Source organism: Engraulis encrasicolus, chromosome 11 (genome assembly GCF_034702125.1).
Source record: "Engraulis encrasicolus isolate BLACKSEA-1 chromosome 11, IST_EnEncr_1.0, whole genome shotgun sequence".
NCBI lineage: Eukaryota > Metazoa > Chordata > Actinopteri > Clupeiformes > Engraulidae > Engraulis > Engraulis encrasicolus.
Window position 1 is genome coordinate 24,180,556 of NC_085867.1, and position 26,917 is coordinate 24,207,472.

Sequence of the window (26,917 nt, forward strand, 5' to 3'; positions counted from 1 at the left end):
AAAGTAAGAAACACCAAGTAATATGTGGTAAAACACATAATCAAACATCATCTTTCATAAAAAAGAAGGGTGGAAAAGAACCTAAAACCCCTTGATGGTTAAAAAAAGGGAAAGAAAGAAAGAAAAAAGTCAAAACAATATGGAGTGTTTTCATACTGTCCCACGTGATACGCTTTCCTGCATGCTTCTCGTCTGTAGTTTGTCCTGCTTTTGTGTGTGTGTGTGTGTGTGTGTGTGTGTGTGTGTGTGTGTGTGTGTGTGTGTGTGTGTGTGTGTGTGTGTGTGTGTGTGTGTGTGTGTGTGTGTGAGTGTGGATTTCTCGACTGTTCAGTGCAACAATAAATATCTCAAGCCCACACACACACAATCTGGGAGTGGCAACTGTGAGGGTAAGGCGTATGTAGTAGCATCAGAAAATCTCTTCATTTCTTGGTTTCTTGGATGTGTTGGCTCGTGTATGGGCTCCCACAAATCCACTGCAATAGCAGCAGCGATTCCCCCCTCTTCTTCCCAGGGTGTGTGGCAGGGCACAAGTTTGTCGTCCAGGTTACCAGTTTCTATGGCTTCAAGCCACCACACCACATCCCCCACCTCCACCCCTCCTTACATCCCCTCTCTCTGTGCAGATGGAAGAAGAGGCGGAGGTGGGAGGTTCAAAGGTCACCGTCATGGCTACGATCCGTCCTGCAGCTCCTTGGCCTTGATGAGAATGGTGTGCACGTCAGATATGGGGTAGTCCTGCAGGAAGAAAGCCCAAGGAACTCTCAGTATCACTCAATGTCCTTTGTTAACTCATAAGTCAAAGCGTACTTTATCGTCAATACCGACTATAATAATCACTAGATTTGAAGAGGATTAAAATTGCTTTTCACCAAGCACAAAATGTGGAATGTTTAACTAAAACACCCTCACACAAAGGCACACACAAAGGCACACACATACAGGACACTCAGAATGAACTTTGGAAAGAAGACATTAAAGCGATGGTTCGGAGTAGAATCACCCTAATGCCATTTGAACCGTGACACCCATCCACCTTTACACCCGAAGTGTTTTCTGCCGCAGGCTTACATCAACAGAGTTGCCGTGTTATTCGATATTTATTCCGGTTAGCTTGACTCAAGCGCATATGGATACTGGGCACCGTCTCCAAACTTTCCCCACAAAAATAACATGTCATGACACCAAACTTCTGCAGTAGCACAAATATGGTCTGTACTCACGAAACGAAGCATTTGGAAGTTTGGAAATAGTCCAGGAGTTTATTATTATCAACACAAGCCGAATAGCTTCTCTGCTGCTAAAGCTGCGCCAACGTTACTTCCGTCATCTAAGACAAGCATGTAAGAGTCCTCAACGAAGCTCATAATATGCACAATGAAAAGTGAATTCAGCATCAGTATTGATAACGAAAATCCTTGTCTAATTGATAGTAGGTAAGATTTGAAATATCTTTTAAGTATTGCCTTGAAAATATAAGCCTTAATCACAATTCAGTGAAAACTTTTTTAACACTCTCGTCTGGAAGTTTGTTGAAGACTTTTACGGGCTTGTCTCATATGACGGAAGTAACGTTGGCACAGCTTTAGCAGCAGAGAAGCTATTCAGCTTGTGTTGATAATACTAAACTCCTGGACTATTTCCAAACTTCCAAATGCTTCGTTTCGTGAATACAGACCATATGTGTGCTACTGCAGAAGTTTGGTGTAATGACATGTTATTTTTGTGGGGAAAGTTTGGAGACGGTGCCCAGTATCCATATGCGCTTGAGTCAAGCTAACCGGAATAAACATCGAATAACACGGCAACTCTGTTGATGTAAGTCTGCGGCAGAAAACACTTCGGGTGTAAAGGTGGATGGGTGTCACGGTTCAAATGGCTTTAGGGTGATTCTACTCCGAACCATCGCTTTAAGCATCACACTGTGCAGACTATGAATCATTGTGATCAACCGTTAAAGTTACCTGAAGTAGTCTCATGTTCACTGTGAAGTCTCCTGCCAACAGCTGATCTCGGATTAGCCTGGAAAAGAACGATAGCATGATACCTTTCATCTACCACATACCCGCCATCACCCTGTCCAAATCATAAGCTAATGATGGATAATATTTATTAAACCATTGATGCCTGAAGCACCTGCAAAAAACGCCTGCTGAATGCCTAAGCCCTTGTTGGGAAAGTTGGCCTCAGCCTATAAAAACATAAATATCTTAGGTTTAAATGCAACTTATTTGATGTTTTTATATGCATCAGAGGCTAAGACCCTCATCTTGCATTAGAATGTGTTCATTCAGCTGTAACATACCCACATTTTTATTAAAAAGCTAAAATCTCAAGAGCCTGAATGCAGTGTATATGTGTCTACAGGCATCAAAGTGTAAACAACACATATGAGTCATCAGGCTAAAATGGGTTAAACCATTTTCCCAAGCATCAAACCCAGGTTGAGAAAGTTGAGTGGTACAAATTCAGAGCCAGATCAAGTTTAAGGCAGGATTTGAAAACATGGTTTAAGAAATATTATTACCTCTCCATGCTATTTGGGAACTCTTTTAGCCCACCTGTTTTAACTGACAGGTGCATATGTGACAGGCATATCAGGCCCCAGATCAGGAAGAATATTGAAAAAAAAATCCTGCACATTGACCATTTTGTAGTTACTAATGTATTAATAACATTTCAGTCTAGGACCTTTATGTAAATTTACCAAGATGTTTTTTGGTGGGCTTTTTGGCCCTTTACTGGACAGTGTGAGAGAGTGGCAAGAAAGTCTTGGTAGAGGGAGACGGGGAAGGATCAGGACGGGGAAGGATCATGGGTCGGACTTGAACCTCGGTCACAAAATGTTATAGTATAAAGTACGGCTCTATAAGCTACATTCACACACGTCGCTACTAGTTACACACTCAGCGAAAGAAGTCAATAGAATGGTAGAATGTAGAATATCAGTGAAGTGATGTCTGAACAGGTGAGGAGAGTCGATGCGATGTGGGCAGATTTTTGGGGATGAAAATCAACATGATCTCCAAAAATTCTGTGCTCCTGGATACGGATGTTAAGGACACAAAATCTGTGTCCAGTAGCACGGATTTTGCCAAAATTCCGTGCTCCTGGACACGGAATTATTTTCCGTGATGGACACACAGAAGTGCTCTCTCTATACTCCCACAGCTCTACGTTTCCACAGTCTTGTGTTTTCTCAGGATTTTTCTAATTTCAAATATTTTTCCACAAAAAAAACAATTCTTACTGACAGGTTAGGGTTAGGGATTGTTTTGGTCTGGGCACAGCTAGTTTTCTTTCATTCATTATATGAATTTGATAGCCTAGCAACCAACTGGAAAAGGTATTTCTCAAAAATATGTCTTTAATGACAGGTTAAGGTTAGGGAATGTTTTGGTCAGGGCACAACTTAAATTGCTATAGAATTATTTTGTTTAGGATTAGCATTTGGTATGTATTTTCTAATGATAGAGTTAACACAGTGCTGTGGTAATAGCCTATAGAAAGCACTTCCGTGTCCAGGAGCACGGAAAACAATTCCGTGTCCAGGAGCACGGAATTTTGGCAAAATCCGTGCTCCTGGACACGGATTTCGTGTCCTTAACATCCGTGTCCTGGAGCACGGAATTTTTGGAGATCATGCTGAAATATTTTATGCGAGAAAGCGAGTAGATAATTGGAATATAGAGTTCAGATTATTGCCATTTATCTAATCCCTTTTCCAGTGAGGAATGGGGAAACGGGAAGGAACGTTGATGAACTTTCCATGAGCGAGTGGTGCGCAAGCGAGTGAGCTAGAAGCAACTAACTAGTAGCAACGTGTGTGAATGTAGCTTAAGCCCACGGAGGACAGCGCTGTTTATTAAAGAATATTATTATATGGTGTGACATCATCGGTCGAATGCTCCATTCATTTCAATGGGGCTCCCCAACGTTCCCACGTCTGTTATTTTTCGATAACGGACGGGTTGGTCTATATCAGACCGCTGTCAATGGCAACAAGACTTTTAACTGCTAAAGCGACTTTTCAACAAGACTCTAATCAGCTGCTGTGATCATTACTGTCAATGGGTGTGATAGACAACACCTGTTGTCCTGGCTACCTAGCCGTTGCCTAGCGGTGTTCCACAACGGCACTGTTTTGTTTTGCGCAGGAACAATCTTTTGACATGAAAAACTATAATAAACTTAACATTAAATAGGCCTAAAGAAATGTCCCCGCCATGTGTGAATAATTTAAGTATATCCATATAAAAAGCGGGTTAACGTTCGGCGAGTCGGTCGCTTTGTGGAATAGCAGCACTTCAGAGAGAACAAGACCCCTCCGCTCCGCGTCGGGGTCTAAAGATTCTCTCTGCCGTGCTGCTATTCCACGGTAGCGACCTTCTCGCCGAACGTTAACCCTTACATAATAGCACACTAATATTACTACTAATATAAAATAATAATAATAATATTATAATGCTATTGGAAGCAGCTGGTTGTGTGTCTTACGTGAGCATGGCACAGCAGACGAGGATGAGGAAGTGGAAGCGGTCCTGATCGGAGAAGAGCGAATCCCAGATGCGGATGACGTCCGGCAGCAGGAACTCCTGAGACAGCAGCAGCGTCAACCAGCGGAACGTGAAGTACTGCGGCTTAATGTTCTGCTCTTGCTGTCAGGGAGAAGACAGACGGAAGCATTACATGACCATGCAGTCTTCTGCTCTGTGAAAAACTCAGGCTTTATATCAGTGATTCTCAACCTTTTTTCATTAAACGCCCCCTTGGCGTCATCACAAGCCTGCCAACGCCCCCTCGACCTCATCACAAACCTCCACTCATTACCGAGGGAGAGGGAGGGAGAAGATAGAAAAGATGTAGAATTATGGAAATCATATTTCAGAAGCATGGTGGTGAAGCATGCAAGTGAATTTAGCAAATTCCAATGTTCCATTTAATACTAAGGGAGGCAAGCGCAGGTGGCAATAGAGGGTCAACACCAGAACCAAACAAGCTGGAATTTTCTTGTATGCAAATAGGGACCAAATTTCATGAACAGCAACGAAAAAAAAAGAAATCAACAATACGCATGAACTTCATCTGGGTACTTTGCTTGTGAATGTGCGTAACGCCCCTTGCTAAATCGGCTAACCTGAATGAACACAGTCCATGCTTCAGCCACAGCTGTTTGGCTATATTTTTGAACGGCCGGCAACATAACGCGCTTTCGGCATGTTGCACGTGAACAACGCAAGTGCACAGGTCCTTATCTTTCGTTTATTCTTTCCCAACACCATCAGTTGACTCGCATTGGCTTTCCCCCCCAATGTTTTCCCCCATAAAAGGGCGGAAAACGTCACGCCGTCCATGCGTATGGTTTCCTTTAATCCGTTCCACTTGGCACCACCATCTGCTTATCATTGTGCTATCAGAATTGAACACTAAACTGTACTTCAAATTGTTTCGCTCAATGCACTTGCACGTCTCACCAGAGTGCTTGTGCTTTTAAGTGGTCAATGAAAAGGACTATTACATGTGCTTGTATTTTCTCCAGCGCATGCATTGAATATAAAGTATCTGCAATCCTTAGAGAATGCTTTATGGACCATATGGCTGTTCCTCGGTTGACTATCCTGGTGGTCAACCATACGCTTGTATTCATTTTGTACAGAGCATCGAGTGTTGCATCATAGAGCAGAGCACCAATTTCAGATGGACGGGGTGGACTGTGTCATCGTTCCCGTACCACTGTTCGCTGATTGGCTAAAGTTGGAACGCCACCTTGTCTAACAAAATCAAATACAGACAATTCAGACATTATGATTCAGCAGTGGCTTATGCATAGCTGAGACCAGACTATGGTGTTGAATACAAAGCGTCTAGATGGCAATAGTGGAGGATGCTTTATGGACCGGCTGTTCCTCTGCTCACCAGTTTCAGGATCCATGTCCTTCTCCTTAAGCATGGGGTGTTACGTTCCGCTCAGAGGGCTATGGCCAGGGGCTGTTCACTCACGGAACTTCCTATTAGCCACAATTGGCTAACCCTAACCACGGGACAGTGCAAAATGAATGGGTGTCAATGGAGTTTTTTACCATTATAATTTTTGTGATTTTTTATAATTTTTTGTCCTGAAATATGAATATTAAGTTCGAAGCTAGAAATAATAAGACCCCATTTGAGTAGCGTTTCGATTATTTTGCGCCACTAGATTATTATATACTGGGTCACAAAGCTCAATTTTTATGGGGCCAAACCCATAAACATTAGCACGATGCTAGCGAGTACAGGTTGAAATCTTCTAACCAGCTGTAAAACTACACACCTGAACGATTTGTCAATACAGCCTATTGTTAAACAACAGTCATAGTGCTTACCAGGAATGTTTTGTTGATAATATTTGTGACTGGAAATGGCAGTAGCAATGTATTTAGCATGGGTTCCCCTTTCCATTCCATACATTTTCCCACATGAAGGACTGGCCTACGCTCGTTACTGCAGAATGCATGCAAAGCTAACTGGCTACAATGGGAACCAATGAGACTGAGCCTTCTCCCCTGTGTTCTAATTTCTCTGCTATGGCTAGGTTATCTGCTTACCAACTTCCGGCAGAGCTGAAGCCCATGTGCTTCTCCTTGAGCATGGAGAAGACGCTGTGTGTATTCCAATATGCGACCTTGCGTCCTCCACTTGTGCTTGTGGCCTCGCCCCGCCTCCTGGCCCCTCCCCCGTGGAGAAAACAATAAAGTCTCCCAGTTGTCAGCCTAGCCACAACAATTTTTGGGGGACTGTTTTTCCTTCACCATCCCAATTGCAAATGAGAAAATGATTTTACAATTGAGCTTTTGCGAGATATCGAAATATAATGCTGTTGTCAGTGATGTCATCATGACGTATTACTTCCTGGTATGAGGCCACAAGCACAAGTGGAGGACGCCAGGTCACATATTGGAATGCACTCATTCTCCATCTTGTAGGTGATGCCACACTGCTACAGGATGTGTTGTTGATTTATTTGATCCAAATATGTTGCTAATTGACTTGATGCCACTAGATGAGCTTAAACACATAATTTCGGATCCTAACATTCAGTACCAATTATGCTTAACCAGTAAACATTCACCAGCCGCGGGCGGGATACAGCCCGGCCGGCGGTTACAAATCAATGAGTTTTCTCCACCACCATATTCACACCACCATGACTGCTCGAGAGACACTTGCTATGGGTAATCAGGGCACATTAGACACTCCAATCTGCCATGTGCTATAGATCGGCCTTGTGATGTGACTGGTCTCGGTAGGATGCAAGACATTCACATTTTTCCTGTTTTTACGTGTTTTCAGTGGATCCTTTGTCCTGGACTTTTAATAAGACTTGAGGCAAGTTTTTTTCCTGTTTCATCGGGAGAACTGCTTTCAGAGTGACATTTATTTGGATTAACATTCATTTTCTCCTTTTTTTTCAAGAAATGTTGTGCTTTATTCCAAGTAGATTTCTAACAATACATAAGAGTGGTCTTTTGACTATTTAGTGACAAACTCCAGACTCGTAGCTTTCAAACAAGAGCACGGGTGTTAGTGTAGCACAAACAGGGATGACTGCAACCCCTGGCGTAAAAGAAGCCAAAAATGTATACAATGTATACATGCATTTGAAGAGAATTCTATAACAGCCAGGAATGTAGACTGGGATATAACGTTCTGTGTGCTCATATAAATACCTTATCCCGAATATGATCATAACCGGGATATGCCTCATATTCGGGATACTGAACTGCATATAAACGCACTCATTAATGTTTAACTTTCATGGATTGTATAGCTGCATTGCCTACATTTTGAACTATTCCAATCATTCATTCCTTTGTGTTTTTTTGTAACATATTTTCGGCTTCCAGCTCCAAAAAAAACATGAATTTAGGAATTCACATTATTAGAATATTGTAATAAAATCATTTTCTTCTGAAAAACAGAAATACATTTCTTTCTTTTTTTCTGAAGAAAGTGGTGATTTTATATGGGCAGGATCTGTAGACCCATTAGGCTGCTTTATGGAGCAGCTGCTCCTCTGCTTACCTAGCCTGATTATAATCGACTTTCAAATCTCTTCGAGACTTGGTCTGACCAAGAGCATCAACTTGCAAGATGACCCTGATGAAGGCGTAAGCCGAAACATTGGTCTTATTAAATGTAACTGCCTGAAGTTCCTTTCCTTTTCCATTCCTTTCAAGTTGAGTCTATTTATCCGCCGTACGCACCTCACACGGTGTGAGTTTACTGAAACCCGAAGACTGACCAAGAGCATAACAATTAACATTTCCCAAAGGGTACGGCTGACCCACCTCCCTTAGTTTGCTAAAGGTTGTTTGCTTCCTGACAAAGTGGGAGGAGTTCCCGTTTTTTTGGGAGCTCAGACTTGTGTTTGTATTGTTCTTGGCCTGACTAGCTTTCTGGAGCAGAGGCTCCTCTGCTTACCAGCTTCAAGTACAGCTCCATGTCCTTCTCCTTCAGCATGGAGAAGACGCTCTCCATCTTGTAGGTGATGCCACACTGCGAGTCGTCCAGGCTCTTGATGAAGTTGTCACGGTTCTCCGACATCAGGTTGGTAAAGCAGAAAAAGCAGTCAGCCTCCGCATGCTCTGGACAGAGATGAGGAAGAGAACACAGAAACGCGGTTGAGGCATACAATGTTACATTAGATTTACATTACATTTCAATTAGCGGACCCCTAGATTGAAAGACCAACTCTCTAACCACTAGGCCACGGCTGCATACGTTGTTACATTAGATTACATTACACTTAGCTGATGATTTTATCCAAAGCGACTCAGTTACGTCAGAGATCTTATAGACAGAGATACGTCATTCTAGTTCTTTTCTGGAATCCACTTTATGTCGGGTGAACGCTCCTTTAGGAGACCTTCGGTTAGGAGACCTTCGGAGTCCTGAGGTTGAGAATAAATGGAGTCCCCTTAGCGCTGTAGATGGCGGTAGCGCACTTCTTGTGCAAACACCTGAAAAATAGAAGAAGTAGGAGGGGACAACGCCCCCTTAGGAGACCCAACTTGAGCACACTCTTTTGCATTGGGTGGGCGTGTTTTGAATCCTCTTTATTAATCCAACCTCTTTGGTTACGTATTTACAGGGCATTAGCCACAGACCCTAGAGAAGAGTGAGGTTAGATGCTTTGTTCAAGGGTCACCTCAGCCATGGAGAGAGATATGGAGTTGGAATGGTGGGATTTCAGCCTGCCACCTTCTGATTCTTAACCATTAGGCCACAGCTGCCCGATTTGCTAGATTTAGCAGATGCTTTTAGCTAAAGCAACTTACAAATGACAACATGATCATAATGTTATCTTATTACCAAAAGAAAGGAAGACCATCAAGAAGGCAAACACTGCCCATAAAGAAGCTATGAGATGTTTTATAGTGGAGTGTTGAGTATTTCTTCATTTCTCTTTAGCATAGAGTTGACTCTCTAATGAGTAGGAGGTTTTGATATTAAACATGAAGTAGTCTGGGGGCGCTGTGGCGCAGCGTGCTAAGCCCCCCACATTTGGGCTTGCATGCCCACGGGGACCCCGGTTCGAGTCTGGCCGGGGTCATTTCCCGATCCTCCCCTGTCTCTGTCCCATTCGCTTCCTGTCACCATCTTCAACTGTCCTGTCAATTAAAGGTATAAAAGCCCCTAAAAAAATGTTTTTAAAAAATAAAAAACATGAAGTAGTCTGTATTTAAAATGTCTGTGTTTCCAAACTACCACCCAAAAACATTATTTCTGGTATACCATGGCGATTTGCAACGACAAAGCCCATATTGTTTTTCAGCCTTCATAGTCACTCATCTGTGAGAGATGAGTCATTCAAAGAACACTTTTAAAACACTTCATTAATATTTAAAAGAGCTTTTCTATTAATGCTGGAGTATAAGGACCTTTCCTCAGCAAATACTGCAACCAAACGGCTTCCTTGAGTCACATCTCAATGTGATTTATCTTTATGGGAGTGAACTCTGGTGATTCTTGGCAAAAAGTTGGTGCTGTATTAGCTTACTGGTTAAGACACAGCATACAGACTTTAGTTTCACATCCCCTTTTGTCCTGTAGGTGGAAGCAGACACTCATGTCACGGGGTCTTACTGCTTCACACCACCTCCCCTTTACACACACACACACACACACACACACACACACACACACACACACACACACACACACACACACACACACACACACACACACACACACACACACACACACACACGGTCAAGATGAAACCAATAAATTATATAATTTTCATTATTCAACTACAATTCCCTAGCATCTCTATGAGATGGTATGTCAGTCCGTCGGTCCGTCTGTCGGTCAGTCCGTCCGTCCGTCCGAAATGCATTCTTAAAATTGTTATACCCTCCTGTGCCCACAAGGTGGCAGTGCATTGACGGACGCATCTTTGTCCGCCTGTCGGACTTGTTCTGTTCTAAAATGCTAAGAAAAACGCCCTGAGGAGAAATCCGATCTTTAACGACCGACTTATCTTCTGGTGGGTGAACTCTGCCACTGAGGTTTGTCCGAAATTTCAGACGGAATCACCCACAAAGCTATGACGTCCAACTGAGCTGAATTTAATAACAACGGCCTTATCACCCAAGAAGCCTCTAGATCAGTGTTTCTCAACCATTTTTGTCTCACGTACCCCCTAAACCTCTTAGTTGTGCCATGAGTACCCCCTAATTCATGTTCTATATCACTTTCTCTGTCCTTATGTGACTGCTACATACATTTGTCATAAAAATAACATTTTTCAAAGTACCCCCTGCAGTGTGCTCCCATACACGTACCCCTGGTTGGGAAACACTGCTCTAGATCCCAGAAACAAACAGGGCTCTATGTGTTTGACCACGCTTTGGCACTGAACACCCCCTCAGGTCAGGCTATAAGTGAATTATTACAGATCAGTTACTGGATGAGAACACAACTAGTAGAAAGAGAGCTTATTTTCAGTCTTTCACAGTTTTGACTTTTTACTTCCGTTGCTTTAGAAATGCACGTCAAGGCAAAGACAAAGACTTTCCAAGCAAATGTCAAACAGTCTTTCACAGCTTACGCATGCTAAAAATATGCTTTATTTAATTCATCGAAATACATGTTTTCATATTAAAGAAATTTTAAAGGAGAAAATGATGGAAAAGTGGAAAACTGCTGCCTTGCATTCAAGGTAATGTAAAATGTAAAAATCACTGAGGCAGCAAAGGTTTGTAAGATCAATTCCTCCACGCTATGCACACATTATATTAGAGCCAAAATATATCAGTTTCAATGAAAATGTGAATGAATTCCCATTCCCAACGTTGACAACGATCTACACTAGTTTAGAGTAATTAAGTAGTGGAATAAGAATTTGGATAATATACATGACTTGTAGGTACATGTAGATGAGTCCACGGAGCAGTATGGAAATGCAAGTTCACTGAATGATTTCTGACTTTCTGTGGGTAGCATTTCTGCTTTCATGATAGTAGGCAGGCATTATATGTAAAAAGGATTGGTCTGACTTTTTGGTATGTTGTTTTTAATGATGGTCCATAGAGGTTTCAAGATTCAAGATTCAAGATTCAAGGAGTTTATTGTCATTGTCAATGAAGTCAACGAAATTGTGGGTGGAGCAACAACACTGCGTAGTTTGAAGTAGGCCTATAGAAGTAACCAAAAAAGAAGTAGTCAAATAAAGTCTAAATTCATGAAGTATATCATGAAGTATAATAAATTAAAGTAAATAATAGTAATAATATGAGTATTAACAAATTAATCAAGTAAATCAAAAACAGTAAAATAAAAAAAAATAAAAAAATGTGATCCTCTCCCCACAATTCAAAGTTAATAACCCAGTGCTGTTGATATTTTTAAGGTGCACACAACACACACACACACACACACACACACACACACATGTATGCACACATGTATGAATACACAAAATCAATAGGATGTTACAGTAGGCCTAAGTGCCATCCCTTAAAAGGAAAAAAACACAGAACACCAGTCCAGAGACCTATGTAAGAGCACTAGAATTAAGCAGTCTAATGGCTTCAGGGTACAGGCTATTAGAAAGTCTTGTAGTTCGTGCCTGTAATGACCTGTATCTTCTGCCTGAGGGAAGCAGTTGGAACAGGTGGTAAGCAGGGTGGTGACAGTCTTGCAAGATGTTTGTTTGAGAGCCTTGTAAGAGACACCCATCCAAAAGTCATATTGAATGTCTTAAAAACATCATTGGACAAAAGGGATCATGTCAATATCTTACCTTTCCATTCCCCATTGGGGTTTGTGGCGAAGGTGTAGTATATGGGCCCCACAATCTCATTCATGCCCTGCACGTAGGCGATGCCCGGGTTGAGTTTGGCGTAGATGAACAGGATGCGCTCCACCACCTCCCAATGGGCCTCACAGCCATTAGGTAACACCTCGTACTCGTTAGATGGATACAGGTTCAACGCCTTCCCCGGAGAGCTCATCTGCAGATGAGGGGGAGAAGTAATAGTTTAGCATAGTAGTCATGTAGCCTAGCAAACTACAGTAGGGTAGACCAACCCCAACCGTCAGAATATGTTTTTTTTTTGCGTCTCGGGTTGGTCTATCCCAGTGGTTTTCTAAGTGGAGGCCGGGAACACCTGGGGGGCTGTGAGAGGGTACTGCTAGGGGGGGACGCAGCTGGTTGGAAGGAAAAGTACAGAAAAACAAAAATTATCAAATTAATTAAACAACTTAAGTAAAGCTAAGCTAAAGCTAAAAAATAAGCCAAATAATATTCCCATTTTAAGAATAGCTTCTATTCGACTCTGTGAAATGGACTCATTGGCACACTACTACACACAACTAAAATGTTTCCAAGAAGGCAGAAATTACATTGACTTGTGAAAGGCGGTACGTAAAAAAAGTGTGGCACAGCCCATGTTAGGGGGGCCTTGGCTGAAATCTACTGGTATATGGGGGGCCTTGTCATGGTAGAGTTTGGGAACCCCTGGTCTAGCCTCACACCATATGGGATAACTGCTGCTGGGACATAAACCTGGCCTGACTGTCATCTAATTACGTTTGTACAACGCTCTGTCTAGTTTTGAATCTGTGTAGCGAGTCATTGGGATAGGCTTAGCACCACTGGTTCCACATCCTTGGCTATGGTGCAAGCCCAGACTTCACGTTTCATGTTATAGTCTGGGTTGCCAGGCTAGTAGTCATGGGTAAGCTGTTGGAGAGTGGTAGCCTGTTGGATGGCCAATACCACCAGTTGGATGTCGGGAGGGACTGAATAACCAGCGCTCTCCACTCCTCCCCATGCTCCTCCGTGACTGACGTACTCTGACCATGCTACAGTCCCCCTGTTCTATAGTGGTGCTAGTTGGGCATCCCCTGTGAATCGGTGAGGCATGAATGCAATTTTGCTCTGTGTGTTGCTGTGTCACAATGACAATGGGAATTTCACAGTGATAAGCAAATCGCAATGTCAGTAGTAAGTAAGGAGATTGGTGGTTCGTCTAGCGAGACCACTAAGCAGCTGATCACTCATTTCATCTCTCATTTCAAAAGGGCAGTGCCAGCTGATTCATAATCCTATTGGTTTTTTGACCTTTTGTTGTTTACGGCTGCTTGGCTGATTGGAGCTGGTAAAACAAGGTCAGCACTAAAACAGCTCCAGAACAGCGCAGCTTAAAGACTAATAAAGAACCAGCCAAACCTTGTGCTGCTTGGCAATAGAAAAATAAGCGTATGAGCTACACTCACTGTGTAAGATTTAAGAAATGCCAACAATGCAACAACATTAAAAAGGTCATAAACGTTTACAATAAGTCACAAAGTCTGTGGAAAAAATCTGATGCCCCCCAGCCCAGCCTCAAATAAAACCAGAAAATAATGCTGAGATTTAAGACCCTTGCTCCAAACATGTCTGTGCTTGTGTTTGGGGAGGGCAGGGGGGCTATGCGTGACCATCACATAAGCTGATTTAAAGCTAGCGTCTGCAGTGCCAGCACTTTTCGGCTTTCTTCCACCTGGCTTGCTCTGCCAGCAGGGCTCACTCACGGCTAATGCGCTGTGCTCGTACTAAATAATTGTCGAGGCAAATGGTGTTTGTTGATTAGTTGACACGGTTGTTTTTTCTCACCCTGTCTTTTTCCCAAGACAGGCTATTAAACAGAGAGCCAAGTAAGGTGTGCAGGAGAGAACCTTTTCCAAGCTTTTTTGAAAACTGCTTTTACAACACCCTCAAAAACATGAATAATACGAATCAGTGCTACTTAATACACAGATAAGGAGAACGATTTAAATAGAGGATGGTGGCTAATTCGTCACTCCAAAAAATAATCCACATCAGCTGCTCCTCAAAGAAAATGGTCAAAGCAATGCAGAGAAAGAGATGGAAATAATGATGGACCTGGCTGCCAGGTGTTTATAAAAGAGTGTCTTTGCCCAGATACCAACCTAAGGCTAGGGCTGCACAATATATCGAAAATGTATCGTTATCGCGATATCATGGCTTGCAATACACGTATCGCGAAAGTTGTGCACGTATCGCAAAAAGTTTCTCATTTCAGTAACAGCAAATTTGGTGAAAAGGTTAAAAAATGTACTAAAAATTTTGACATTTTAAGTTGCTGCTGTATATTAGCTATGTTTTATCCTAATAACACATAATGTTGGAAATAAAACATTGCTCTCAGTTGTTTCATACATGATAAAGTGCAAGTAGAGAGGGGAAAATATATGTACGTATATATTAAATATCGCGAGTAATATCGATATCGTGGTATACAGTCATGTTATCGTGTATTGCATATTTTTCTAATATCGTGCAGCCCTATCTAAGGCACTCGGGTATTTGATAAATCAGTCCTTATCTTTCCAGGATATGCCACAGCTAGGCTTAAAGGAGGAGCAGACATTTTAGATAGTGAAAAAAATTGTTCTTGCTTGATTAAGAGAATAAAACTATGGGGCTTGTGTATTTACCACCTATTCAGAGTTTGGCCTGCCCTGGGTTGTTTGTTTCCTATTGGAGGTTTCTGGAATATCCCCTCTGCCCAATTGGGGACATAAACACAATGAGAAACAGCTATGCCAGAATTTAATCCAGTTTTACACTCATAACAACAAATCAAAACCCAGCGTAAACAAAACACAGCACTCAGGGTCAAAACACACACACACGCACGCACACACCGGGGCCCCATGTGTGCACTGACTCAACTTTGTGCATGACATTTTCGTCAAAATAAACAAAAACACACACACACACACACATTTAACCCACCTCAACACACACAAACAAACACGCATGCAAGCCACACGACAACCTTCACACAACACTCACCTCATTCCCATGCCCATCACTGTGAGGACACTGGCCGAGGTACAGTAAACAAGACACAGACGGCATCAACAAGAATCCCTGCTCCTTTCCAAATGATTATTTGTGCCAGTTCAAATCCTCCCTCAAACACACACACACACACCCACAAACTTTAGCACACACGTTGGTGACTCCACTGTTTATTTACAAATGATTACTTATGCCAGTCAAATCCCTCTTCCACACACACACACACACACACACACACACACACACACACACACACACACACACACACACACACACACACACACACACACACACACACACACACACACACACACTGGTGACTCCCCTTTACACACACACACACACACACACACACACACACACACACACACACACACACACACACACACACACACACACACACACACACACAAACACACACACACACAAACACACACACACACACACACACACACACTCACATTGGTGACTCCGCTGCGGTTGCGGTCCACAGTCTGGGATTTGAGGGTGGTCTGTTCCACGCGGCGCCTCAGGGTCTCGTACTCGTTCTGGGGGTCCAGGATGAGTTTGCAGGGGTACTCAGTCGGCCTCTGGAAGAAGGCCATGTCTGGGTACAGCCGCCTGGAATGAAGGCAACAAACACAAACACAGCGGGATATGGATATATATTGGACATTGGGCGCTGCCCCCTTGCACGGGTGAGGCATAAATGCAATTTCGTTGTGTGCAGTGAACACTTGTGTGCTGTGTCACAATGACAATGGGAGTTGGAGATGGGCTTTCACTTCACTTTCACATATGAATTGATTTAGGTCTTCCTGGCGGAAGTAAATTGCAGAATTAAGTAGTGCTGTGCCAAGTTTTCCTGTAGCGTACACTTTCAGTTTACATTCATACACAGTGCACACTGTGTTCATGCATGTGTTAACAAAGAGAAGCATGATGACACATGATAAGTGCTTCAGTTAGTCTGGAGTAGCTGGGTCCCTTCCTCGGGTCCCGGTAAGCAGAGCCGTTCGTGACAGGGTCGGGGTGCGGCTGGAAAAACGCCACACCTCTCCTGACACTACACTGCATGTTCGTGAAGAGAAACCTGGTGCTAAATCACTCGTAGACGTCCTGAAGCATGTACAGTAGGTTGTACTCATTATGCCCATTACTAAGGAATAGCAGTTCAAATCAGAGAGAGTAGAGAGAGAGAGGTTCCATTGGCCCATTGTTTCCTGGTTCTATTATGGCCCCCCTTAGGCAGACCTAGGCAGACCTAAGGACTGTTCTATTCATTGTAGGAGCATTATGACACGCCCCTTTAGGCAGACCGGAACCTGGTCGCGTAAGGTGCCCATAGAAACCTATTATGTTGGCATATCTCTATAGAATATCTCTGGTTCAAATGGCATGGTGGCTGTCTAGACAAGGGGCATTCAAGCTCTTTTTCTGGTCATGGACAAGTAGAGCATTTGATAGAAAATATGCACACATGGTCATTAACAATATACAACACATGATATATGCATTGGCAATATGAAAATCAACATTAGGTACGGTCATCAATGTTGTCACTGATATTGGCACTCGTCTAGTGCAAACTCTTGATGCTACTTGAGACTTTTTGAAAGACTGATGCCACACCCTTAATCATAACTTCAAATGATGCTGCAGCCTTCGTCACGCAAGTACCTGGTCTTTCAAGAACGATTTCTCTTGAATAATTCAGAAACTTTCAATTAAACTATGGCAGCGTCAGTATTTTCAGTGCAAATTTTAACCATTCTCTGAGAAAAATGTATGATGCAAGTCAGGTAAAGGTCTTATCAAAAACATTAACATGAATTTCCAGCATTCAAAGATGATGCTCACACACAAATCATAATTGGCATAAAAATCCCATAAATTGAGGAAAAAAACCCTAATTTCAAACCTTCTAACCCTGAGAGCCCTTTAATATTGCATGTTACATGGATCTTTAGATGATGCATTAGGGGGGAGAGAGAGCGTCTTAGGATATCAAAGGAACCCTGAGCTCCTTTGGTGCGTGTGGTGTCTGACTGCAACCCACCTGACATCTTTATCGATCTGCAGCAGGACCTCGTTGTCTTTGAAGTAGTTATTCCACCTGCTCTCCGGGTTGGGATTTAAAGGCTGAGAGAGAAGGGGATGATGGAGAGAGAGAGAGAGAGAGAGAGAGAGAGAGAGAGAGAGAGAGAGAGATAGAGAGAGAAGAGAGAGAGAGAGAGAGAGAGAGAGAGAGAGAGAGAGAGAGAGAGAGAGAGAGAGAGAACAAGAACGAGAACGAGAACGAGAACGAGAGATTAGAAGGTAGCCTTCAAAAGGAAGATTGCAGAAACATCAGACACCGTGATCCTCAATTTCAAAGCCATCATATCAAAAACACGTGAATGCAAAGACTCACTAAATGTTGCATTGTGTCTATCGTCATCCTTACACAATCTGTGAGCATAATGAGTAGTAACATTGCACAGCCAGTATATGCTCTCTACCTAAACCACATATCGGTAGTTCCATTACCACATGTCTCCACAGAAGTCTTAAATTAAAACACTCACACTTCCTATTTTAGCAAAATGAGTGCATGTACACTCACTACAACATGAAGTTCCAAGATGATTCATTCACGATGTGGAAGATTGGAAATTTGTCATACTGTACTTTGTGATTTTGCATTTGTCCATTCAATACTGCACCCCTCTGTCAATGTGCTTGTAAAAGTAACAGTAATCAGTCAGTGCATGCCACAAACTCCTGAGGAGAGCATGAGTTGGGCATGGGTACAACTAGGCAAGGGCACAAATAGAGTGGGGAGTTGCTATCAGAACACAAAGGTTGCAGGTTCGAATGCCATGTCAGCCATGGCTGAAGTCCCCTCGAGCAAGGCACCTAACCTCTAATTGCTCAATGAAGTGTAACTGTGTAACTAATACCCTGAACCTACAGTAAGCAACTGTAAATAGCTTTGGATTAAAGTGTCAGCTAAATGTTATGCAATGATTAATGAACAACGTAATGAAAATAATAAACTTACATGATCCTCTAGCGTCACGTCCTCCCTGGCCAGGCCCAGGTTGGCCTTGGCGATGCCCGGCTGGATGATCATTTCCTTCAGGAACTGACTGTACAGCTCTCTGTATGGAGACAGGAAGCACATTGGCAAGTCAGCAATACTCACTCTGGGGCCTGGCTTTCTTCAAGAGAAGGTGCCCTGTTATGTTGATTTAGCCTAACCATCAAGCTGAGCTACAAACCATTCCCGGGCCCATGATTAGAGTTAGGAGGATGTTTAACAAGCTGCTGGCAGCCCATTCCGACAGAACAGAGGGCAAACAGAAGCCAGCCAAACATTGCGCTACATCCAAACAACAGGGATCCTTGTGCTAAAAGGATATTTGATCGGTCATCCAGACGTGATGAGTCATTTTTCGGCACTAAATTAAAAGGGAGAGGGTGCCCTGTGGGAGACGTGGCTAATCCTGAATTATTTAAAGAGAAGCTGGAGAGGCTGGAGTCCACATGCAACCAGCCATGACTCACCATCAGGGGCAGGCTTCCTAAAGTTCCACTGTGGAGTTTAGCAGCTGTGTGTGTGTGTGTGTGTGTGAGTGTGTGTGTGCGCAGTACACGAGAGAGAGAGAGAGAGAGAGAGAGAAAGAGAAAGAGAGAGAGAGAGAGAGAGAGAGAGAGAGAGAGAGAGAGAGAGAGAGAGAGAGAGAGAGAGAGAGAGAGAGAGAGAGAGAGAGAGAGACCCCCCCGAGCAATGACAGCATCAGCAGAAAAACCACAGGGGCAAAAAAAAGAACGCACTGGCCAAACTCCAGCGGATCAACTAGTGATGTGGAACGTGATCAAAGCACCGAGTCAGGCAGGGAAAACCTACAGTACAGCACGCTGGTGCAAACAAACAGAGGAGAAGCAGTATCGCAACAAGCTCATCTGAGGGCAATTCCAGAAAGAAGCTCTACTAACCTTAGTGTTGTATGTTAACTTGGAAAAAGTGGTAACCCTCCTAATATCACAGTGCTCTGACTTTTGTTTTGGAGATTGAAGAGTCCCCCTATTAGTAGGTCTACTATTTACTCCAAGTTAACATACCTTGGTTAGTCATTGACCTGTCCCCCTGATCACAGTGAAGGCTTACCTCTGTTTTTTCAAGAAGGACTCCCATAGTGACGTGTCCAGGGGCAGGTAGTTTAACAGGACCTGTAGATGACAAGCAGATGACAAAGCAGCAGCCATGGCCTAATGGTTAGGGAGGTGGCTTTTGGATCAGACAGGTGCAGGTTAAAATCAGTAGCTGTCTGAGGTGCCCTTTAGCAAGACACCTAACCCCACATCACTCCAGTGACTGTAACAGAAAACCCTGTAATCAGGGCTCTACATTTACTTTTTTCATCCCCAGACAAAATGGCTAGTGGATATTTGTCTTACAAGTCAAACACACACTCACTAATGGGTCAATGTGGCTGGTAAGTTGGTCTTTTCTACCAGCCAAAGTGAAATTTCACCATCATTTGGCTGGTGTTAATTTAGAGCCCTGCCTATAATAATTACAACTGTTAAAGGGACAGTTTGGTCAATTTCAACATGCAGTTGTATTGCTCACGCTACCCTTGACTTGTCAGTACCTGGTGATGCCACATTTTTCGGCTCAGCCCTTTCCGAGATATGAGCAATTCTAATGGGGGCAGCGTTTGTTTACATTTTTAAAAAATGAAACATAGGCCAACTCCAAATATTTTCCCAAAAGGTACTGCTGTTTGCTAGTTGTCTGCTGATGTTTTATAACCTTTTGGATGTTTGAATGATGTTTTGATGTTTTGGATGTTGAAATGTAAACAAAGAGCTGCCCCCATTACAATGACCAGGATCTCGGAAACGGCTGAAGAAGAAGAAAAAAAAATCTCAGGCACTGACAAGTCCAGGGTAGTGTGAGCATTACAACTGCATGTTGAAATTGACCAAACTGTCCCTTTAAGGACAAAAGCATCAGCTCAGGGTAATGTAATGCAAACAGACCAAGTGCTTAATGGAGTTCTTTGTGGAGTTTAACATTTAAACCACTATACTACTAATTTTCACTTCGTGTTTGAGAGATCTCTCATGTCTAAAGTCGACTTCAAACCCAGCTGAGTGTGAAGTCAGAGGAAATGCGACTGAGCCCTTTTTTCCCCCTCACCATGGACCGAATGCTTCTTTGAAGTTTTACGTGAATGGCAGGTCAAAAAAACTGTCCATCATCACGAGACAGATCACAAGACTGTAGCAAGACACACTATATGACAAGCCTCTCTTTGAGTCTGAAGGTCGCTACTACACACAAGCCACAAGCCGTTATGCTGAACTAGACATTCGCCCTTCCCAGCGTAATTATGCAACTCTTCTTCCATCGCACATTTGTCTAGTACTGCATCTTATTTTTTTTGCCAAGTGAACGTTTGTATAGATGTGTCCAATACTGTGCATGTTCGATCTGTGTAACATGTCTGCTAGACAACTTAATATACTACTAGATCAATAAAGTATCTCCAATAATCTACTGGCATTTAATTTCGACTGCCTTTTTAGACAACAAGTAAACAAATGCAAACTGTAATAAACAATTTTTTTATACATTTCATATTTTTACAATACTGTAACATTCATCACAAACACTGGGACAAGCGTACCTTCCAGCACTGAGCACGGATGCCTCCTTCGAATGGAATACCTGGGGGGTAAAAAAAGTTTGGGACAATATTGTGTTGTGTTATTACCACATGCCATCTCAAAACTCTTTCCATTCTCAGTCTGAAAATAAAACCAGCCACTGGTTCCTGATCCCGCACACAAAAAAAAAGTGTTTCTGGACTCCTCTCTCTGCAGTGCCCAGTGCACACGAGCCCCCTTAAAATCACTCACCGCCAAAGCAGAGCTCACGAAGCGCCTTCAGGTTGATTTTTTCCTCTCCTAAAGCCACCTTGAATTCCTGGATCCTTCAAAGAGCAAGATGAAGCAGGATTACAAAAATACCTCAGCATAACAACAACAAGAAGAAAAGCTCTCACCGAAATGAACACCTGCAGAGGTTTTCCATAGAAACGACTCCAGTCGGTCATAACACAAACAGGCCGCTTAAATATGTACTGGGGATCTGCAAAGGAATTATTTATTTATTATGCAAGGTGTATGTAACACCAGCTGTGCAACCTGTGGACCTTGTGCATACATTCATATCGGGGACTAAACTCAACAGCTTATACATGATCCATAGGCATGACCCGAACAGTTTCACAGCATAACTTAATTTTCAATGAAGGGAAACACATGAATGTTATACTGGGGGAAGTCTAACATTTGTTATAATACTTTCATTCTTTCATGTTCATACACACATTGCACAACAAGCGTCAAGCACTTCAAGTCAAGGTGGATGATGAATGCGGTGGGGTGGTTGACGTTTAAGGGCGTAACGCAAAAAAAAAAAAAGTTTTTCAAATTCCTGAAAAAAATGATGGATAAAAATTGGAAAAAAATAGAAAAAAATAAAGCACTTAGTGGTCTGTGGAATTTCACCTTATTTTTGCCATTTTTGGGAAAATGTGTCCTGCATCAACACATAGCATAGGCATGTCACACTGCAGGAAAATGGAGTCACACCACAGGGAATTCACTGCATTATGGCCATTTTAATCATTTTGTATACATGACTGACATCTGAGCTCATGCTAACTTGATAATTATATTGTGTTTAATCTTAATATGTGTTTTCATTAATAAAAAAAACTTTTTTTTCCTCCTATAAGAGCAGTCACACCACAGGACACCATAAAATGAACCTAAGCATTGCGTGACAGAAAGATTGCAATATGAAGACATATTAAGAGGTTAAGAGTCACCTTAAACTTCCACAGCACTCTCCAATAACTGAGGTACTGACTGGTTAGGAGCCAGTCTTTAAGACCCTTGTAGTTGGCCTTGCAGCTGCCCATTCACAAACATTGACATACATGTCACCCCACAGGACGCAATTTGTGTTACGAAATTGAACTTGTAGTTAATATTACTGTCTTGAGTTTTTTCCACATTCACATATCTTAATCTAAAGTTAAGATTTATGCAATCATGCCAAATGCTTCATATATTATTCAAAATGTTGTTGGTTAATTTATATATATATTATTATATATTGTTTCATTAATGTTACAGTCACACCGCAGGAAATTTGACATATAAACCTTTACATAAATCTTAACAAAAATGTTTCTTCTCATCTAAGACTAATATGAAACATAATGTACCACATCTTCTTTCATTGACATTTGTTTTTTAAAGGAAAATAACAGTTTTGTAGGTTTTTAACCAATGTTACGAAAAAACAAGGCGTCACGTCTCCCACCCGGTGGTTTGGATGCATCTCACTCCAATCATGAAAAACTAGATTTTAAAGAAATATATGTGGAATGTGGTGCCGTTGTTAAGTTCCTGATTCCATATTTAGCAGCACTTTTGTGGGTTTGACTTAGATCACAAGGCGCCCGTCGTCCTCTGTAGCGAACTTCAAGGGGAAAAAAAGAAATTAAAAGTTCACCAGGTTTCAATTTTCCCATTATGCAGTTATGCTTGAAAGTAGCACCTCTTGCTTTCGATCCCTGTGCCATTGTGTGGCCGCCAAGTGGCAGCTCTTGGCTAGAGAATAGGACACTAGTATAAGGGCTGGAGAGGATCAATAACGGTTTCCTCAGCTGACTGTCCAAGAGGATCACAAGACGTGGGGACGAGGTCTTATTTCCCTGTGCAAGGCAACTGATTTGATTCCCCCACAGGGGTAGAGAGGGATGTGCCCGTATCACCAAGCTACGACGACACATGAAGGGCAGACATGAGACATGACATGATGTACTTTGGGGAAAGCTAAAGTCAATGGAAACTGAATATCACTGAATATCACAGAGCGGGCTGTGTGGTGTGGTGTGGTGTGGTGTGCTGGTATGTCATCCCGTTCCCAGAAACGACATCCTGTTTTCAGTCAGGCCTGAAACTGCATAGGATCAGCATTTCCCTCCCAGCATTTCCCCGCTTTCCCTACTTTTACAGCTACTTTTTGTAGGCTACATAATTCTATTGTAAAACTGATTACTCAACCCATAGTCCTCCTCCACAAACTGGTCCACAATTGCGACAACTAACAGCCAAACAAACAGGAATTGCCAGTAGCAGTCAGTATATTTTTCCCTCAGAGAAAAGGATTGGCGATGGCGACAGACACACATTGTTTCTGTACATCAAAGATACTAGAGACCTAAAAGCACACTACACCAAATAACCGAAAATGCCATCTCGTCTAAAGATCTGACACAAAAACAGTGCTATTCCAACTAGGTTTAACACAGAGCGCTGTCTTCTTAATGAGATCAGCAGAGAGAATGCGAGCTTGTCTGCAAACACGGCAACCTAATTCAATTTGGGGAATTAAGTGGCAGCAGTTCTGCATTTTTCGCCTCTGAATCAAAGCATGAAGTAGGGCGACTGAAGGCTTTAGCCTATCCACTAGTAGTAAAGTAGCGAAAAGTTTGAAGACATAAGTTAACGGCATCTCAGCAACAGTGTTGGTTATTTATTTATGTAGCCTATGAATACAAGTATGAAATGAAATATCAGCCTCCTGCGACCATGATCATTCATTGACTCAATTGTAGCCTATAGCTCAAATAGCCAACAGTTATCAGGCTGAATTCTGAGTTGATGATTGAAATAGCTTGCTGCTAGTACATTATGGTCTCCCGTAAATGGTGCAGACATTGTACTGTAAGAGGTTGGTTTTTATTCAATCATATCGTCATAGCGCACGAATAGCAACAAAACACGGGGGAGATTACTTAAGTGCAACATTCATTCAAACAGCTGCAGCTTAACATATTTTTTGCTTGCTAGCTACCCACATTGCATTGCATTGCATTGCATTTTATCGACACAACGGGCAGCCTCCGTGCGCGTTCGGTATGTTCCCAGAACCATCTGACATAAAATACCACACAATTTTTCGGTTTGACAAATTAATCGACGTGCAATCTACATTTGAGATTTCATAATAAAGAGCCTACATTCATTCTGAATGTCATTTGACGACGGGTAGTCTCACCTGTTTCTGTACGAAGTCGACATGTTGACTTCCTTACTGAAGAGCCCGGGTGCTACCATAAAAACAGTCCGATGAGGAAACACATGAGCTTGTGAAGGAGGGCGTTCAGCCCAGACAAAGAACATTTATCAAGATTTACCGTACGGTTTTACATGCAATGACAAAACAATGTTGGTCTTTTCAATGCTATGGCAATAACAGAGCAACCAACACGTTTGGAAATCTCTCTCTCTCTCTCTCTCTCTCTCTCTCTCTCTCTCTCTCTCTCTCTCTCTCTCTCTCTCTCTCTCTCTCTCTCTCTCTCTCTCTCTCTCTCTCTCTCTCTCTGGATTTGAATGAGCACAAAAAAAGAAAAGAAAAGAAAAAAGAATGGAGCTTTCTCTGTCAATTGTAGGCTACTTGTATGCAAATCAACATAGTATGTCAAAAATGAATTATCTTCGATTGTTTAATGAATGTGTAATAGATCATGGGAAGCTGAAAAGGGAAAGGTAGGGCTCAAGATTGTATCCCGTGCATTGTAAGCCTATGCATTGGGGTTCAGATGACTTTGTCCCAGGAATGGCAAAAGCTGTCATGCTGAATAGACCCTAAAGTTAGTAGTTGAATAATGGTCAGATGATCTCAAATATGTACACTTGCCCAACAAACAGACTTGCTTTGACCATTTTCTGCCCATTGAAATGGCAATAATAATGTATGGCCTTGCACACTATCTATCATACACAATGTGTGGGTGAAATGATGCATCTTTGACCTTGTGCTTTGCAGATTAAAAACAGGTCAAGAGGGTTGGATAAGCCTCTTTTGGATAGACTAGACCAGTGGTTCTTAACCTGGGGTGTGGGCACCCCCTGAGGGTGCACCAGAGATTTCAGGGGGTGTGCGGAATTTTATTTGTGTTGAGGTTGTCACCAAAATGCTGCTAGCGAACATTATAATTAGGCCTAATCAAAACCAATTTTAAACACGTTTTGGTCGCCATGTGTATTGATTAATGTATCAAGAAAGAATCATTCATTAATCACTTCAAATAATTTTTAGGGTATATACACGTGTAGATGATTTGGTTGGGGGTGCATGGTTGGGCACAAGGAGGTGCTTTAAGACTAGACCACCTCTTCACAAACTATCTTTCAGTTTTTAATAGTGTTCTTACTTACTTACTTACGTATCCTCTTTGTCCCGGCTGGAACATAAGGCCACAATCATACACTGCCGCTGAACCCTGTCTGGTGCTTTGGCCTGTGCTTCATTCCAGGACAGCCCCATCCCCAATGTTGGTGTTCATTATGGGGTTATCCTGTTGTGGGCAAATCATGCAGGTTATCCCAGTAACACTCTTCACACTGAACTGTATTAAAAATGTGCTATTTACATGAAACTCAGGGAACTGACACCACTGATCTGAATTAATTTTCTAAAGCAGAGGGGGCAAACTCAGGCCTGGGGTCCAGACAACTTTTAATCCAAATTCATATGTACACTCAACATTCTTGGAGAAGAGGGATCTTGCGAATTTAAGAGTGCACCTTACCTGCACTCTCAGATCTCCACTGTGTGCAGTACAGCATAGCATTGACTTCGAAATTATTATTATTATTGTTAATATTATTGATTATTGATATTGATAATTATTATTATTATTGTTTAGAGGGCAATATCAACATCATGGTCTCAAAACACTTGTAAAACAAAAATAAAAAATAAAGAATAGATAAAGAAATAATAATTATAAAACTAATAAAAGAAAAGAATGAGAAAGATAGAACTGATGGGAAAATCAAAAAGTAAGGCTAAATGAAGTGTGGTTAATAATAAAATAGTATAGCAAAAAAAGAAAAATGGAACAATAAAAAATAAGGAACCTAAGAGTAAATAATTGATAATCAATAATCAATTATTATTATGTCTTCTATTCTTTCCACTATAGTTAGATATTCAATATAAATGTTAAACTGTTATTTATTACTCTATCACTTATTGTTAGTGGTTTATCACTGGTCCATCACTGTCACTCACCAATGTTATGTAAATGCTCAGTTATTATTTATTCTGTCATCACTTTACTGTTATTGGTCCATCACTGTTACTTGTCCTGCCTTGCACTTTTATGTAGGCTGTAAGTAGGATGTAAGTAAATGTCCGTCCTGTGTATATCGTTCCTTTCATGGTATAGAGAGAGAAGCCGCAGCGTCATTTCAATTTCCTTGTATGACCTGTGCATATGAAGAAACTGACAATAAAAGCTGACTTGCCTTGACTTGAAGCAAGTACACACTTCATCTAATTTAATTATAATGTGCAGGAATGGCTAAGTTGACAAGTTATGTCAGTGTGGGTCCATGTAACGCTTTGCAGTGCGGACTAGCGTGCTCTAGCCTATTTCTTATTATTGACACAGAGAAGTTGTAACTGCAACATCT

The 26,917-nt window shown here is 42.0% G+C and overlaps 1 protein-coding gene across 3 annotated transcripts; it reads right to left on the minus strand.

The window, feature by feature from the left end:
• Positions 1-25,692, minus strand: tbc1d13 (TBC1 domain family, member 13). Of its 3 annotated transcripts, XM_063211264.1 has the most exons (13): positions 25,663-25,692; positions 24,492-24,543; positions 21,272-21,345; positions 21,040-21,080; positions 19,512-19,573; positions 18,402-18,501; positions 17,418-17,500; positions 15,820-15,979; positions 12,287-12,497; positions 8,461-8,624; positions 4,498-4,658; positions 1,965-2,022; positions 1-738 (listed from the first exon to the last, which is right to left on the minus strand). In XM_063211264.1, the coding sequence occupies exons 2-13, from the start codon at positions 24,512-24,514 to the stop codon at positions 673-675; spliced, it is 1,203 nt and encodes a 400-aa protein (XP_063067334.1). In that variant the 5' UTR covers positions 24,515-24,543; positions 25,663-25,692; the 3' UTR covers positions 1-672. The 3 variants fall into 3 exon arrangements, with proteins under 3 accessions (XP_063067334.1, XP_063067333.1, XP_063067335.1); XM_063211263.1 differs by lacking the exon at positions 25,663-25,692 and having other exon boundaries at positions 24,492-24,562; XM_063211265.1 differs by lacking the exons at positions 1,965-2,022; positions 25,663-25,692 and having other exon boundaries at positions 24,492-24,562.
• Positions 25,693-26,917: the final 1,225 nt, after the last annotated feature.